We start from the raw sequence: 15873 nt of genomic DNA, 5'->3' as shown, positions 1-15873 counted from the left end.
CCATGGGGAGAGGACCCTATCCAAAGAGCTGAGAACTGGAGGGAAGGGTTCTCGCTTGGGATTTTGTCAAGATCTTGACATGTTTGCATGCGAGCTATCTTGAGAATGAGTCTCAAGTGTGAACATTAAATTAATCATAATCTAATCATATTTCACACACAACTTGTACAATCAAAAGGGCATTTTATGGAGGGTGTGGGGTGTGTGTGTGTGTGTGTGTGTGTGTGTGTGTGTGTCAGAGGACAACTTTCAAGAGCTGGATCTTGCCTTCTGCCTTGCTGCAGCAGGGTCTCTCTTGTTTCTGCTACAGGTCTACGTACCCCAGCCGGGCTAGCTGGGTCTCAAGCTCCTGGGCTGTACTCCAGGCTAGCTGGATCTTAAGCCTCTGGTCAGTTCTCCATCCCTGCCTTCTATCTTACCACAGGAGTGTTTGGATTACAGATGTGCATCACCACATCTGGCTTTGAATGTGAGTTTCAGGGATCTAAATTCTGGTTAGCAGGCTTGACTGGTAAGTACTTTACCCACTGAACCATCTCCCTGACCCTTTATGGGAGATTCTTTTTAAGTGACTACGTGTGTTGAACATGCCACCTGACCACCAGAGAGAAGAGTTGTGTGTATATGAAACCTCAGGCAAGGATGGTTAAAAATGAATGAAAAATGAAAAACGGATAATGAGAGTTCTTGAACGAGGGGCCAACCGGATGGCTCAGTGGGCTAAGATGCTTGCTGTGCAAGTCTGACAACCCGAGTTCTATACCTGGGACCCATGTAAAGGTGGAAGGACAGGAACAACTCCACATAAGTGTCTCTGGCTTCCACATGCACCACAGCACATGTACACCCACATATACATCACACACACACACACACACACACACACACACACACGAGAGAGAGAGAGAGAGAACATGAATTATGTTCTGTGATTTGATTTTTGAAGATTTTTTAAAAAGCTGTATGTGTTTGAGCATACATACCAGTATATTGTGCATCATGTGAGTGCTTAGGGCCATCAGAGGCCAGAAAAGGGTTCCAGATCCTCTGGAACTGGAGTTACAGGTGGCTATGAGCCACCCCATGTCAGTGCTGGGAACTGAACCTAGGTCCTCTGCATGAGCAACAATTCCTCTTAACTGCTGAGTCATCTCTACAACCCTGTGATCTAGTTTTTTAAAGAAGAAATTCTTGAAATAAAATCAAAGGCCAGGCAGTGGTGGCGCACACAGCACTCGGGAGGCAGAAGCAGGTGGATCTTAAAGCCAGCCTGGTCTACAAAGTGAGTGGGACAGCCAAAGTTGTTACACAGAGAAGCCTTGTCTCAAAAAAAAAAAAAAATTCTCGAGCAAAGTAATTCTCTCATCTCCCTGTACATTTCCTCATAACATCCTACATCAAAGGAAAAAAAAATTACTGAGTAAATGCATCTCTTTTTGTTCACGTCTCTCTTCCGCCAGGCTGCCAACATTCGCAAAGGGCTGTTAAACCCAGAAATGCTGTGCACTTCACGGGAAATGGCAAATGCATTTTGCTTATAGTGGCAATGCGGATGGTGACGGTACCACTGCTCGTGGTAATGACAATGGCGGTGATGGTGCTGATGATGGCGAGAGTTGTAATGGTGGCGGTGACAGTGAGGAGGATAACGAAGACGGTGACAATGATGAGTGTACCAGTGAGGATGTGAATGTTTATATACATTCTGGGAGTGTAACTCCACGGTAGAATACTCACCTACCAGGTGCAAGGTCCTGGGATCCATTCCTTGTACCACAAAAAAAGGAAGAGAGAGAGAGAGAGAGAGAGAGAGAGAGAGAGAGAGAGAGAGAGAGAGAGAGAGAGAGAGAGAGAGAGAGAGAGAAAACCACAATACACACAACTACATATAAAAAAGAACAGCAAGGTACATTGGGGGCATTAAGCGCATTCCTGAATCATCCAGGTGACAAAGTAGAGGGTTTCCTTCTTCAGTGCCTTTTGAAGGGCACATAATCACCAGAGACAGCAAAGACAAGAAAAGCACAGTCAAGTTCACAGATCCTCAGAGCCTACTGGAGCCAAATGTAAATTATATACAAACGGTAGATCAGCCGTAAGAGACAGGCTAGTGATAGCATAGCAAAACAAGAAGCGATCTGTTGTTGGCAACTCTCTCACTCCTTGCCATCTGTCTGCCACTGCAACGGCTCTCAGTGCTGGCTGCAGAAGCTGCAGGGTCACCCATCAGGGCTTACGGCTCAGCATTAAAAGGCTCTGGCTGCTCTCCCGAGGTCCTGGGTTCAGTTCCCAACACCTCACAATCATCTGGCTATCCAGTTCTGGAGGATCCAATGACCTCTTCTGGTTTCTGTGGTCACTCCACAGACACAATGCACAGACCATGCATGCAGTCAAAATACCCATACACTTTAAGTAAAAATTCGTCTTTAAAAAAAATTAAAAACAAAAATTCAGTCACCTAGTCGCACCACCAGCTGACTCTGACCTCTGGGGACAGGACACAGGCACCAGGAAGCCATCACTGGTCAGAGGGGGCGGCCCATGGCTTGTGGCTGTGATCTCATCTCTATGAATGCCTCAGAGAAAACTCGCAGAGACAAGAAACAGAACTCCAGGATTAGGTTTGTTTCTTGCATCTGACTTCCTTGCTAGTTAAGTGACCCTTACAGAGACGTGATGCTGCCCTCCCCCGAGAGTGTCTCACCGCTCCTGTCCCACCACCTGGGTCCTTGTGAAGTGCCTGTGTCCTCAGGCACCAGCGGGGACCCTGGGCAGTGCCCACATGGGTAATCATCACTGCCTCCATCCTGTGCACAGTACCAACGCCAAGTCCAAAAATGTGGGAAAGTTTATTTCTCCCAAACATTCCTGATTTGTAATGTGCTTTCTAAAAGTGTTCTCGCTGATCAAGCCCTTGCTATATTTAGCCTCAGCACTGAAAAGCCACGTTCTTTTTAAGGCGGGCCACAAGACGGAAGGGTTTAGCAAAAGTCCTCTTCAGGTCCCCGTCATCACAGGAGAGGGGTCCGGGCTCTCCCTTGCCCCACGGAGAGCCTCAGTGCTAGAGCAGAAACAGAGGACTTTTGTTAACCAGAGAACTCATGTGCCTGGACTTCAGGTCCCAGGAAGAGTCTTTGGAGTCCTTGCGCTGCCTAGACACAGCAAGGAAGTGCACAGGGCTTTCTTTCTGCTGTCCCTGGGAACTGTTCCCTCTGCCCCCACGCTCTTCTTGATGTCCCCTGCTGTCCTTCCCCACTGAGCCAGCAATTTCTTTTGATTTGTATCTTGAGTTCACATGCTCAGGCCATCCCCAAGAGATAAACTAAATGCAGCGAGAGATGCCAAGGGGCTAGCCTGGGTCTGCTCAGGCTGGGGAGAGGATGGGCAGCTTGCAGAATGCAGCTCCTTGACAGAGTTGTCCCAGAGAGTGTTCCAAAACTCAGAGGTCTCCAGGAGAGGGTGAACTAGAGACCCTCACACATACCAGCCAACTTAACTCTGACTAAGCCAGGCACAGTGGACTTATGCCTATCTGGTGGGTCACTGTCACAAGAAGTGTGACAGCTCTATGGGGCAGAGGCAGTGGCAAATGTTTCCTCCATTGGGTGTGTGACAAAAGTCAAGAGCTAGAGAGTTTGGTGGCTTTGCCAAAGTCAGTAGCAAGTCGAGGTGGAGCTGGGTCGCTGACCTCTCTAGATACAGTCAATGCCTCCTTCCCATCCTGCCCAAACATCAAGTCCCAACAGGTGAGAAGCTGGTGGCGGGAGGGTGCAGAGGTGGGAACATGCCCGAAGAATGTGATGGTGGGTGGTGGACGGTGGGCAGCTGCAGAGCAAGGATATGGGGGCCAGGCGCCATTGGACATTGGACATCATGAGGATATGAGTCATCATTGAAAGCCAGCCCTGTCCACCTGACCCATGAGCAACAGGGTGTGGTCTTGTCCCCTCCAAGAGGACTTGTGGGAGACACTGCCCTGCAGCCAAGACACCATCATGCCCTCCCTCCCCAACACTGGTAGATGACACACATTCTGGAAGGACCATGTGGAGTCTGTCACGTCCAGAGAGCCACTGGCAAAGGGTGACCTTGTGGTTTGTGACAAGCTAAGACAAGTCGAGCACAGTCAGACACAACCTTCCCAACTCAGCAGCCCCCTCTAGGGCTCTGAGGTGTAAGGGTGGAGACCGAAGGGTCCAAGCTGTGACCCTGGGAACCATGGCCAGTTCCAGATTTTGCACACCTAGGGGCTCTGGATTAGAGCCTGGAGATGCTGTGTCCACTTGGAAGCTAGCCCAGAAGGGACCGGGTCTCCAGGAAGTCAAGGTTCAGCTGAGCATCATCTATCTTGAATGTCATAGCTGTGGTCAGGACAGCGGCCACTAACTGGTCCAAGAATTTGGACCTTCCAGTCTGTCATTCATGCTTCATTTGCCTCCCCACACCATTGTCCTCGCCCCGCTCTGCTCAAGTGTGCAGCAAGTATATAGCTTATCTTCTATAAGCCATGTTACCTGGTCTTCCTTGCGACTGGAACTGTGGCAGGTTATAGCCAATCAGAGGTATTGGTGGCAGGTCAAGGGGAGTGGGGGAGGGGTGGAGTTGCTGGGGTGGTGCTGGAGGCTGGAGGGGAGGGGAAGGTGGACCATGTCCTCACCCTACTGATCCCTCCAGTGTCCTCACCGGACCCTCAGTCTCCACAAAATGATCCACATCATTGTTCTGAGTGAGTTTCAATTTCCTATAGGACCCTGATTCTCAAACTCACTAGAAAAAGAGGCTTGAGGGGCTGGAGAGATGGCTCAGTGATTAAGAGCATTGCTTGCTCTTCCAAAGGTCCTGAGTTCAATTCCCGGCAACCACATGGTGGCTCACAACCATCTGTAATGAGGTCTGATGCCCTCTTCTGGCCTGCAGACATACATGTAGACAGAATATTGTATACAGAAGAAAGAAAGAAAGAAAGAAAGAAAGAAAGAAAGAAAGAAAGAAAGAAAGAAAGAAAGAAAGGAAGGAAGGAAGAAAAAGAGGCTTGAGACCAACCTTTACCCCCTCAGCCTCCCCTTCCTCCTCTTCACCCAGTACCAGTATTAACAAGGACACCCAATGATCAAAGACCCCAGTGCCCATGATGCATGTAGCCAGCTCACCCCACCCCCCAATCTGGCCTATGAGCCACATATCTGTCTTGCCCAGGGTCACTGGCACTTGGATGCCATTTGAAGGGACAGCATTTCCCCCCTTCAGGTCTCAGCCCTTTCTGCGACCCTTCCCAAGTCACTGTAAGCACTCTGGCATCTGACTGGTCCTGAAGAACCTAGCCCTGGGACCTTGAGGCAGGAGCGGCATGGCAGACCACTTTTCATTGCACTATTTTTAAGCTACTATGAATGCATAGCAAATGAGTTCTACTTTCCCCACAAGTTCCTGTTCGTTCTCTTTAATAACAGGTGATTTTATCATTGATCCTTTATACTCTGTGAGGCAATCATTATTTCCAACACCAAGAGGCTGGGCCATGCACAAGGCTTCAGCTCTCCATTGATTCCCATGCGTAGGTTTCTGTGGTGGGAACTTGAAGCTGCTGGCACAGGGGCAGGCCGGTCCTGGTTCTAGCTATAATAGTCACCATCTGTGGCCCCTTCTTTAACTCACACATGAACAGTAACTGAACACTCCTTGGAATGGTGAGGAGAACACACGAACCCAGGGTCCTTCTGAGAAGGGCTGGAGTTAGTGGCCACCCCCCGAATGCCCTGGACAGGTCTAGTTCATGTCCTTGAAAATGTGTCAGATCCCTGGTATCCAAAACATCTGGTCTACAAAACTCTCTACTGATAAAAGTGGCAAAGGCCTCAGTGTTAGGGTGTCTTCTGAAACACAAAGTCTGGGTTGGCCTCATCATGGTAATGCAGAAACATGGATAATTTTTCCTAGTCAGAACTACACAGAAGACAAAACTGTGGAAAGCTGCGCACAGGCCTAGGGAGGTGGCTCGATGGGTAAATGCTTGTTGTAAAAGTTTGAGGACCTGAGTTTGGATCCTCAGAACCCATAAAAAGCCAGGTGCTATAGAGTAGGAAACTCTGATCTCCTGGCTTCTGCAGAAAGATGGGAGGTGGGGTCAGAAGGCTCCAGAAGCTGGTGGTTCAGCTAGCCCTACGCGTACAAAAGCAAACAACAGACAAGCTACTTCAAACAAGATGGAAGACGGAGACTGACACCAGAGCTTGTCCTTTGACCTCCACACGCATGCCATAGCACACATAGAACCACACTCCCATAGATGAACATCACACACAAGCGCGAGTTTAAGAAAGGAAGTCCTGTAGAAAGCCTCAGAGTTCAGCACTCGATCCAAGTACCACCTAGGTACTTGCAAAAGTCTCTGAGGACCCATGCACACTGCACAGATATGTAGATATTTACATGGGCACGCACACACAGGCATGCGTGCTGGCATAAGTACAGACGTTCATCATTAACATAGCTGTCATCGCATTCAGTGGACTCGCCTGCATGTGTGAAAGAGAGGCAGGCGGGCAGACAGAGACAGAGAGAGACAAAGACAGAGATCCAGTAAGAAACAGAGACAGACGCACAAAGAGAGAAGAAGTGCACAGCTATCAGAAGAGACACAGGCTGCCTCCATCCCTTTGTTCTGTGAAGAGAGACAACCTTCTGGTTGCGTGAGAGTGGAGCCATAGTCTCGCTTCTGCTTCCCACTAAACAGAACTGGAGTTCTGTCTTAATTACTAACAGAGATCTACTTTTCCTTTGTTTTGTTTTGTTTTTTGGGCAGGATCTCACTGTATAACCCTAGGTGGCCTGAAACTCCTTTGTAGATCAGTAGACCAGGCTGGCCTTGAACTCAGAGATCACTCTGACTGCCTCTGCTTCCTGAGTGCTGGGATTACTGGTGTGCTCCACCATGCCTGGCCTGAAACCATTTCTTGGTCTAGCTGATCTATAACAACAGCAGCAACAACAACAACAACAATAATGTAGTAATAGTAACCATCCATACCATATAGCCAGTTATATACATGGGACATTAGAGCAGAGGTTTGGCTAGTGAGGATCCAGCGCCCTTCCTTTTCCTCAACAGAAAAGAAACCCACAGAGACTAACACAGACTGGATAGAAAACATCTTTGCAGCCCAATTCTCCAGCGATTTTGTGCCTGATGAAAGCTGAAACTGGATGGAATCTTTCTGTGTAAACACACAAAGTAGATACATGCCCCTGCATCCGTCGGTCCCTGAAAAAACGATGTCCTTACAAATGCCTTTTGAATTATAACCCTAAAATACCACCTTCTAAGAACAGCAGTATTAAATCAGTTGTTTCTCCAAAAGTCGGTTGTCACAAATCAACAAACACACACGAGACAGCATGTCAAACACAAGAACGAAAAGAAAAACTAAAAGCACCCAGCACAGCAGAACTGCCCACTCTTTCTGCTATTCAATCCCCTCCAGAGCTCAGTGGAGTTTCTGGTCCCTCTCCTGCAGCTTGTCTTCACCCTCTGAAGTCAAGGCTGCCAAAGAGCCTGACCGAGTTCCCGGATATAATCCCGCTCTCTCGTTCCTACTCCACTGTTTGTTTATGTCCCCATAATCCACTGAACCAGCCAGTGAGAGGTTAATGAAAAAACAACCTTTATTCAGAGGCTGAGCACATGGGAAACATCCAATGGCAGCCTGCCTGCTGCGTTCTGTTCAGTCCCAGCCACCTGGATCCACCGTGAGGTCCCAGCAAAGCCCTTTACCTAGAGCCACTGAACACCCCTCCCCATCTTCGCACAGACCTGATGGGACCCGGATTGGACCGTAAAACTGAATTGCCCTTGCCGAGATCCGACTCTCTTGACAACCAGTGTCCCTTCTGCCCAAAATGCTTTTCCCACCACTGACCAGCAGGGGACTTGAGAGTTCTTAGGCATTTTTGCACAAGTCCTGAGACTTGTCTGTGGCTGGCTGTTTGGTTTCTGTTAGTAGGTTTGAGACAGGTCTAACTCTGTAGTACAGGCTAGCCTGAAACTCACAGCAATCCTCTTGCCTCAGCCTCCCGAGTACTGAGATTACAGATGACGTGGCACACCTTGGTGGTTGTGAGACTTCGCTCTGGGCCTATGCCCAAGAATCCTTCATTTTTGTACCTTTCTTACCCCCAGATAAAAGATAGTTCTTTAGTTCCTCAGGAAGTCAAACTTCAAGAACCCGTCATAAAGCTAAAACACAGGCACCATGAAGGTCTACCAGTCCCCCCCCCCCCAAGCTGGAAGCTGGACTGAACTGTAACCAGCTCAATTGTCTTAGTCAGATCATTGCTGGTACCCTCCCAACTCTGTGGCCACCCCTATGTGTTTATTTAATGTCAGGATCTAGAGCCTCCTGGAGGGAACACTGACTTGGGGTGCCTCAGGCTGAGTTGCCTGGAGGCTGTGCCATGTAGAAGCACTTCTGTCTCAGATCAGACAGGAGTGTGCTTGCTCCCCCAGCCTTCCTGATTACATGGCGTCCTTTACTATGTGAGTCTGGAAAATGGAGAGAGAGAAAAAAAGAAACAAAGTTAGATCTCGAAAAACTACAGAAATAAAAATTCTGACCTTGAGGCGTATTAACTCCACACATACCCTCCTGTGTCCCCTGAAATCGTTTGGTCCCTTAAAAAGAAAAAGCACAAACTAACAGAGGGCTACGCTGAGGCAGAAGGCACTGGTGTGCCAAGCTAAGTCTAAGCCGTGAGTGCCCGCCAAATATGGGGTGCTTTGAAAGAAGCCACTAGCCAAGTGAGAGGAACCTGGTTCATAAGCCAAGAACAAATGTCCTTTTAGTGTAGAGGAAGGTTTGTCTCTTCATACTGAGTATTGCTGCTCTGTCTGCTTCTCTTAGCCTTAGTTGTGAATGATAACCAGGCCTACATCTCTCCCACACCCTGGGATCCAGGGATCATCCCCCTGCATCCTGGACGCAAGCTCCCATCATCCAAAGAGGTCACAGCCAAGGCCTGGGTCACAAGGAATTCGCTGAGCTGTCCACGGTCCAGTGGAATTTCCGTGTAGAAATGTATGCTATGCCTGTAAGTCCTGCCCTCGGGTTCAGCAGGAGACTCCGGTCCTTGTGAGGACCTGTGGTGGGCAAAGAGGGTCAGGCCGTTGTAAAAAAACAAACAAACAAACAAACAAAAAAAAAAACGCCAAAGACCCAACAGGCCAACGGGCTTCTGCTGGTGATTGTTAGTGTTGAGTGGGCTGTGATCACGTCCTCTCTCTTTTAAGTCTGCAAAGCTACCCACCGCTGGTTAAGTCATCTTTGGAGAAGGCAGACCAACACGACCCCGCAGTGCACCGAGTTTGGCCGGCGTGGGTACGCTGTCCTAAACCCACAGTCGCCAGGGCAGAGACAGAGGTTACTTCTTCACCCGCAGGCAAGCGGTAACCGTGGCCTTTGCTCGTTGGAGGTGGGGGTTCGCGGGGCGGGGAAGCAGCTGCTGATCCGCCTTATTGGAAGCGAAGCACGGCGGCCTCGGGGACCTGCAGAGGGAAATAGGAAAGGAAGGGGATTCCCAGCTGGGAAAAGCCGCCCTGAACGTGCGGGTCGAACACCAGCGAAGCGTTGAAGGGAGGTGGTAGGCTGGAGGAGGAGGCCAGCAGCGAGGCGCCCAGCAAGCCCGGCACCGACTTTGGGACCCCCGAGGCCTCTGCCCCTGAGGCCGGCTTTGGCCTCCCGGCCAAGATGCTGTCGATGCTGAAGCTCTTAGACTTGGAACCTTTGGGGGAGCCGCTGGGAGCGGGGCGCAAAGGGGATCCCGGGCGGTGCACAGTGCGCTCACGCTGGCCACCCGCCACTGCCCCCGCCCCCTGGGCTGTGCGATCCGCGTCGGGGTCCCAGGGCTCGGGGCGGGACCAGGGAAGGAGCGCGGGCCGCGCGGTGCCTCCCGTCGGGGACTGAGCACGATCCGGTGCGCGCGGAGGGCGTGCAGTAACCAGGCCCGGACACCCTGAATTGCAGCCCACTTCGGGCTCCTGCTGCTCCGCCCGGGTGCGCTTGGCCTCTGGGGAACCCGCGGCGGGTTTGGGCTTCCTTTTCCTGCGCCGGTAGTTGCCGTTCTCGAACATGTCCAGACAGCGAGGGTCCAGTGTCCAGTAGCTACCCTTGCCGGGCCGCCCCTTCTCACGCGGCACCTTCACAAAGCACTCGTTGAGCGACAGGTTGTGGCGGATGCTGTTCTGCCAACCCTGGCGGTTGTCGTGGTAGAAGGGGAAACGGTCCATGATGAACTGGTAGATGCCATTCAGTGTGACCCTCTGCTCGGGCGCGTCCTGGATCGCCATGGCGATGAGAGCAATGTAGCTGTAGGGCGGCTTCTGCGGGGGCTCGGCGCGGCCAGGGCCGGCCAGCGCAGCGGCAGGGGTGAAGGCCAGGGGCAGCCCGGGCCTCTCGGGGCTGTACACGTACAGCAACGGCGAGGCAGCAAGAGCGGCCAGCGGGGGACTGAAGAGGTGGCTCATGGTGACAGCAGCCTCTGCGTTCCGGCGCCGGGGCAGCCTAGGGACTTCGCCCCGCGCCAGGGCCCTCCTGGGGAGCCCTCCGTGCGTCTGCCCTGCGATCTGCCGCTCTCTCCAGCCGCTGCGCGCTCTGTCCCTTCTTCATGGCTTTAAAAATGTTAAATAATTGTTGTAAGTTTGCTATTATGTGTTGACTTAGCGCTGGAAAATAAATTGTCTATGATAAACAGTCCTTGTGTTCTCAGCCCACCCACATTAATTAAAATTTCATTGCTGAAAATCTCCCAGCTCTTCCCTCCACGTGTCTTTTTGATACCAGCCAATCGGTTTCGGGGCTATTCCTCATTTGTTTATAGAATTAGTCTGTTGATAAGTCCGCCCACCCAAGTTGAATCAAGCTGTGTTTATTTGGAAAAATTTCCGGGCACCCAATATATAAACGCACTGATCTGATGTTTGAAATACCACGTCCACCCCTTGACGCTGTAAGCACACAGTCAGCGAGGCAGGATGTGGAGGGACGGGTGGCTCTCCCGAAGCTGGGTCTGCTAGGCCAGGAAGGAGGCATGGGGATGGGGGTGGGGGAGCAAACGGGTACATTTTAAAGCTGGGCTGGGGGACCCTCCCACAAAAGAACTTTTATTTCCTTCCCCTAAACTCAATAGGCAATTTAAAGATAGAGCCCTTCTCTGCATTTAGGGGAGATGGGAAGACACTAGACACACCTTTTGGAAGTGAGCACTCTTTAGGGGACTACTGTCCCAGAGGCCCCAACTAACAGGGTGGGGGAGACTTAGGGAAAAAGGAGTGGGCCCCAGGAGCCAGCCTTTTTTGCAGAGGAACAGCTCTGGGAAATTGTAGGTGGACAGAGTACCTGGTCCCTAACTCCATTAAAGACTGCAAAACAACCCCCACCCTGGAAAGTGGGGGTAAGGGGAAAAGGTCTTTCTGGTCTGGCTAAGGTTGCTAGCAAGGCACACCATAAAGGGGGGGGGGGGGTGGCAGCTGGCTGGGAGCTGGTGTTCGTGAATGTGGGTCTTTAGCTCCATACTCTGTGCCTTCCTGTTTATAACAAGGAGGGGGGTTACAACAGCTTTACAAGTGTGCACAGCTGGCTGGTGATTACATTAAGCATTTGTGAAGCCTGTGTGCTGGTCCCCCCCACCCCACCCAGGGGTGTAAGCACGCCCCCGCCCCGTCTCATTTTACATTTAGCCACGTCAAACTTTGAATCCAAACTCCTGAATGATGCTCATCCCAAAAGGGGCATCTCCCCAATTGGCTCCCCTCCAGTGGGGTAGGGATGCAGGTTAGCCTGGTGGCCATCTCTATTCACGATGTGAGTGTTCTTTGGAAGGAAGTGGAAACAGTGTGGAAAACTGGGTTGGTAACTGCCCCCTGGGTAATTTACTGAAGAATTACTGGGGAATGTTTGGAGGTGCAACTTGGTAAAGAAATAGCCTTTTGCCACCCATGGACGGCGAGACACACTGAGCGCCAGTGAGGGTGCCAGGTTTGGAGCAGTGGCTGGTACTCAGATGCTCTCTGAACGTGGAGAAGTGGGGTGATGGTCGTTCCACTCAGAAGCGAGGAATTCAGAATATAGCCTTCCCGTTTAAGATGTCCTAGGATCCTACCACCACAGACAAGCGAGGAAGGAAATTTAAAATGGAAGTTTTACCACAGGTTGGAAAAAACAACAACAACGACAAACAAACAAACAAACAAAACTGATTTTTATGAAAATGGCCCTGAGGGAGTGTCCAGCTAGCCTTTACCCACTCAATCTCCCTCTGTGACAGCAGCGTTTCTAACGTGAGTCCCGAAAGCTGCCCTGACTACCCGCCTTGGTGCGAGGGTGGGGGTGGAGGGTCGGAGTGTGTTTCTCTCAGAACCCTGGCTTTCACCAGAATACCCTTTTAAATTCTGGGGTGAAAGGTGAGTGAGCAGCCTCAACTTTGCCACCCCGGTCTCTTGATTCTGAATTCCCTTAATAGACTCAGACCCAGAACTAAGTCAGTGTCTCCGTGCCCTCACCTCCACAGCCCGCGCCAATCCCAGAGCTCTCCAGGACCCCAAGTCCAGTACGCACCCTCGACCCTCCCGATAGGCGCGCCCCGCTGTGCTGTCCGGGCGAGTCTTCTGAACCCTAAGGCAAATCTGAGCTTGAATTCCAACAATAATAAACACCGCCCACTTTAGGCGTGGGCTGGTCGCTGGAGGAGACACGCCCGGTAGGTGGGCGGGACACGGCTAGGAAAGGGGGAAAAATTTAGAAACCTCCCGCAGAATTGCACCAGCAGTTTGGAGGCTCAGGGCCGGCGATTGGCAGCGTCTGCAGGAGGCTGGAGCCGAAGCACCCGGTCCTGTACGGGTGCGGTCTGCAGCCTGGGCTCCCAGGTGACTCTCGCAGCCCTAGCACGGGAGGGCCAGCTGTGGGAGGATCCTCGCTCAGGGGCACATTCCCGCCTTTCCGGGGACTGCGGCGCAAAGGCCAGGAGTCTACAAGCCTAGGAGCGGATGCGCCCTCGTGCGGAAGCTCAGTCCTCTGAAGACCGACCTGGCCTGTGGGGGGGAGCCTGGGAGGAGTGGGTGCCCCAGAGAAAGAGGGGTTCTAACCAGGTTCCTTGAGTGTTCAAATCCAGAAAAACAACAACAACAACAATAACGAAAACAACCTTGTAAGTACCGAGCAAGCAGCTGGAGACATGTTATCTTCCTCCCAGGAGAACCCCATGCTCCTCCAGACGCCTGGGAGCAGAATGGGCAGTGGTTTCTGCGTGGGATGAGGACTGACAGCCACATTCCCAGTGCTGGGACAAAGCGGATGTGAGCTCCTCCGGGAGGTTGTGGGGAGGAGACAGGCCTCCCAAAAAGCCAGCAAGGCGAAGAATGAGAGCCGGGATTCTCTCCCAGGCACACCCAGAACAAAGTGGGCCTCCAAATGAAGGGCTCTCTGTGTTGTTCTCCCAGCATCTGCAATTCCTTTCCTATTCAGGCGACAGTATTATAAGTAGCAGTGAGCCTCTGATCTCACCTAATAGTATGTTTGGGTGGGGACTCGGGCTGGTCACCATAAAGACGTCTTAAAACCGCTGTGGATGCAGAGCAGTGCTAGGGCCCACTTTTAATTCCAGCACTCTGGAGGCAAAAGCAGGCGGATCTCTCTGAGTTCTAGGCCAGCCTGGTATACATACAGAGCAAGTTGCAGGACAGCCAGTGCTGCACAAAGAAAACCTCTCTCAAAACACCACTGTGGACAAAGCCTCTTTACTAAAGGGAATTGAGCACCACCACGTGCTGAGCAAGTGCTCGTGTTAGCGTAAAGTCAGTTCACCTTGGCAGCAACTCCTAAGCTTAAAGTAGCCTCAGGCATCTTATCAGAGGCCTCTGGGGGGGGGGGGGGGGGCTGAGGCAGGAGGAGCTCAAGTTCAAGGTCAATCTGGGCTGCACAGCCGGTTCAAAGCAAGTTGGCCAATTTAGTGAGACCCTGTCTCAAAACATAAAATATGAAATACAAAAATGCAAATAAGGGATGGGGTTATCATTCAGTTGGTAGAATGCTTGCCTAGCCACCAGGAAGCCCACATAAATCAGGCATGGTGGCCTGTGCCAGTAAACCCCGCACCTGGGGGGTGGGGGTAGAAGCAGGAGGCTCAGAAGTTCAGTCACCTTCAGCTACGTGGTGAGTTTGAGGTCAGCCTAGGCTACGTTAAATCTTGTCTGAAAAAGGAGAAGCTGGGAGATGGTTAACTACTAGTAGTTAAGAACACTATTGCCAGGTGGTGGAGGCATACGCCTTTAATCCCGGCACTTGAGAGGCAGAGGCAGAAGGATCTCTGAGAGTTCGAGATCAGCCTGGTCTACAGGAGCTAGTTCCCAGGACAGCTAGGGCTGTTACACAAAGAAACGCTGTCTTGAAAAAAACTAAAAACAAACAAATAAACATAATAAATAAATGAATAAAAGGGCACTTTTCTTCTGGGAGAAGAATGTGTGGTTCTCGTGAACCATGTTTAGTTCTCAGCACCCACGTAGGTTAGCTAACAACCACCTTGTAATTCCAGCATCAGGGGCAGAATAATTAAATAACAAAATCGTTTTTAAGCAAAGGGTTTTGTAGGGACAGTGATGTGACACTTGCCCAGCACGTGTGAAATGCAGGATTTGGTTCCCAGTAATCACACACATGTGCGTACGCACGCATGCACGCGCACACACACACATGTGTGCATGCATATGCGCGCACAAATTATAGGAAGAAGAAATCTTTGTTATTCCCACAAAAAGCTGAGGCCCAGGAAGTTAACTGTCTCAGTTCTTGCTTAGAGACCTGTCCAAAGATAGGGACACAATCTTATTATAGCAGCCACCCTGTGTGAGGCACTCAGGACCCCTGCGGGAAGAACTTCCTTCTCAAGTCCTTGCTGCAGCAGTGAAAGGCAAGCCTGAAGGATCCACCCATTCTGCAGAGCATGAAACTGAGGCTAAGTCACCGAGCACTCCCCAGCTACTGCCACTTGGGTAACCAGCAGAGTGGGAATCCAAAGTCACAGGTTGTCCTCAAAGGTGGATTCAGTGGGGCCCCAATGCTCAGGTGTCCTCAGGAGAGAGAGGAAAGACTGGAAAGTGTGCATTTAGCCCCAGGGTTGGGTCTCAGGGTACCCCGAATCCTCACAAACTCAGAAGGCTTTATTTCTTCTCCCCCCTCCCTCTTTGAAAAGAGCCTAGCATAGTCTAGCCCTGTTTCCCCTAGGGGGTGCAGATCGGGGTAGTGTCTGAAGGGAAGGGAGGCTGGGCCTGGTCAGCTGATGCTAAGTGGGGCCCAAAGAGCAGAGCAGGGTTTTCCAAATGACATACTTATTTATAGAGCACCTTGTTCCCAGAAAGGATGGGAAGGCTCCCAAGGAGGCCCTGGGGGCACATCCACTACCCCACTCAAAGCCATCCAGATAGGCAAGATAGACACAGAAATTCCTTCTGAGAAAGTTCTCCCTAACAGTGAAGGTAGAGCTGGAACTGCCCCCCCCACACACACACAATTAAAACTCTATTTCACAATCCTAAGAAATATCACCTAAGAAACTGGCCTCAAAGCTTAAGGGAATGGATTGAAGTTAGACCGTTTATGGGCTTTGACTGTAGACAGACTCCCTGGGAGGCAGGGTGTCTAGGGAATAGCAAGAGTCAGGGCTGGAAGGCCACAGCTGTCTAACGGCCATCCAGGCTTATCACCCCAGTGGCAGAGACTGAGATCCAAAAACACAAGGCCATACTCCATGGCAGAACAGAGCAGGTCAAAGTCTCCCATTACCCAGCTCTGAGTCACCTAGGATGTCACTGCCCCTCCCTCCACC

The 15873-nt window shown here is 51.1% G+C and overlaps 1 protein-coding gene across 1 annotated transcript; it reads right to left on the bottom strand.

Moving 5' to 3' along the window:
• Positions 1-9508: 9508 nt before the first annotated feature.
• Foxl1 (forkhead box L1) lies at positions 9509-10519 on the bottom strand. The gene has a single exon (XM_038312249.1). It carries the CDS (start codon positions 10517-10519, stop codon positions 9509-9511), a length of 1011 nt encoding a protein of 336 aa, XP_038168177.1.
• Between the last annotated feature and the right edge of the window lie 5354 nt (positions 10520-15873).

Source organism: Arvicola amphibius, chromosome 15 (assembly GCF_903992535.2).
Source record: "Arvicola amphibius chromosome 15, mArvAmp1.2, whole genome shotgun sequence".
NCBI lineage: Eukaryota > Metazoa > Chordata > Mammalia > Rodentia > Cricetidae > Arvicola > Arvicola amphibius.
The sequence above is the reverse complement of the archived record's forward strand: the minus strand, read 5'-3'. Positions and strand labels throughout refer to the sequence as shown.

Coding starts and splice junctions, on each gene's coding strand:
- Foxl1 (XM_038312249.1), bottom strand. CDS start 10,519: ATGAGCCACCTCTTCAGTCCCCCGCTGGCCGCTCTTGCTGCCTCGCCG.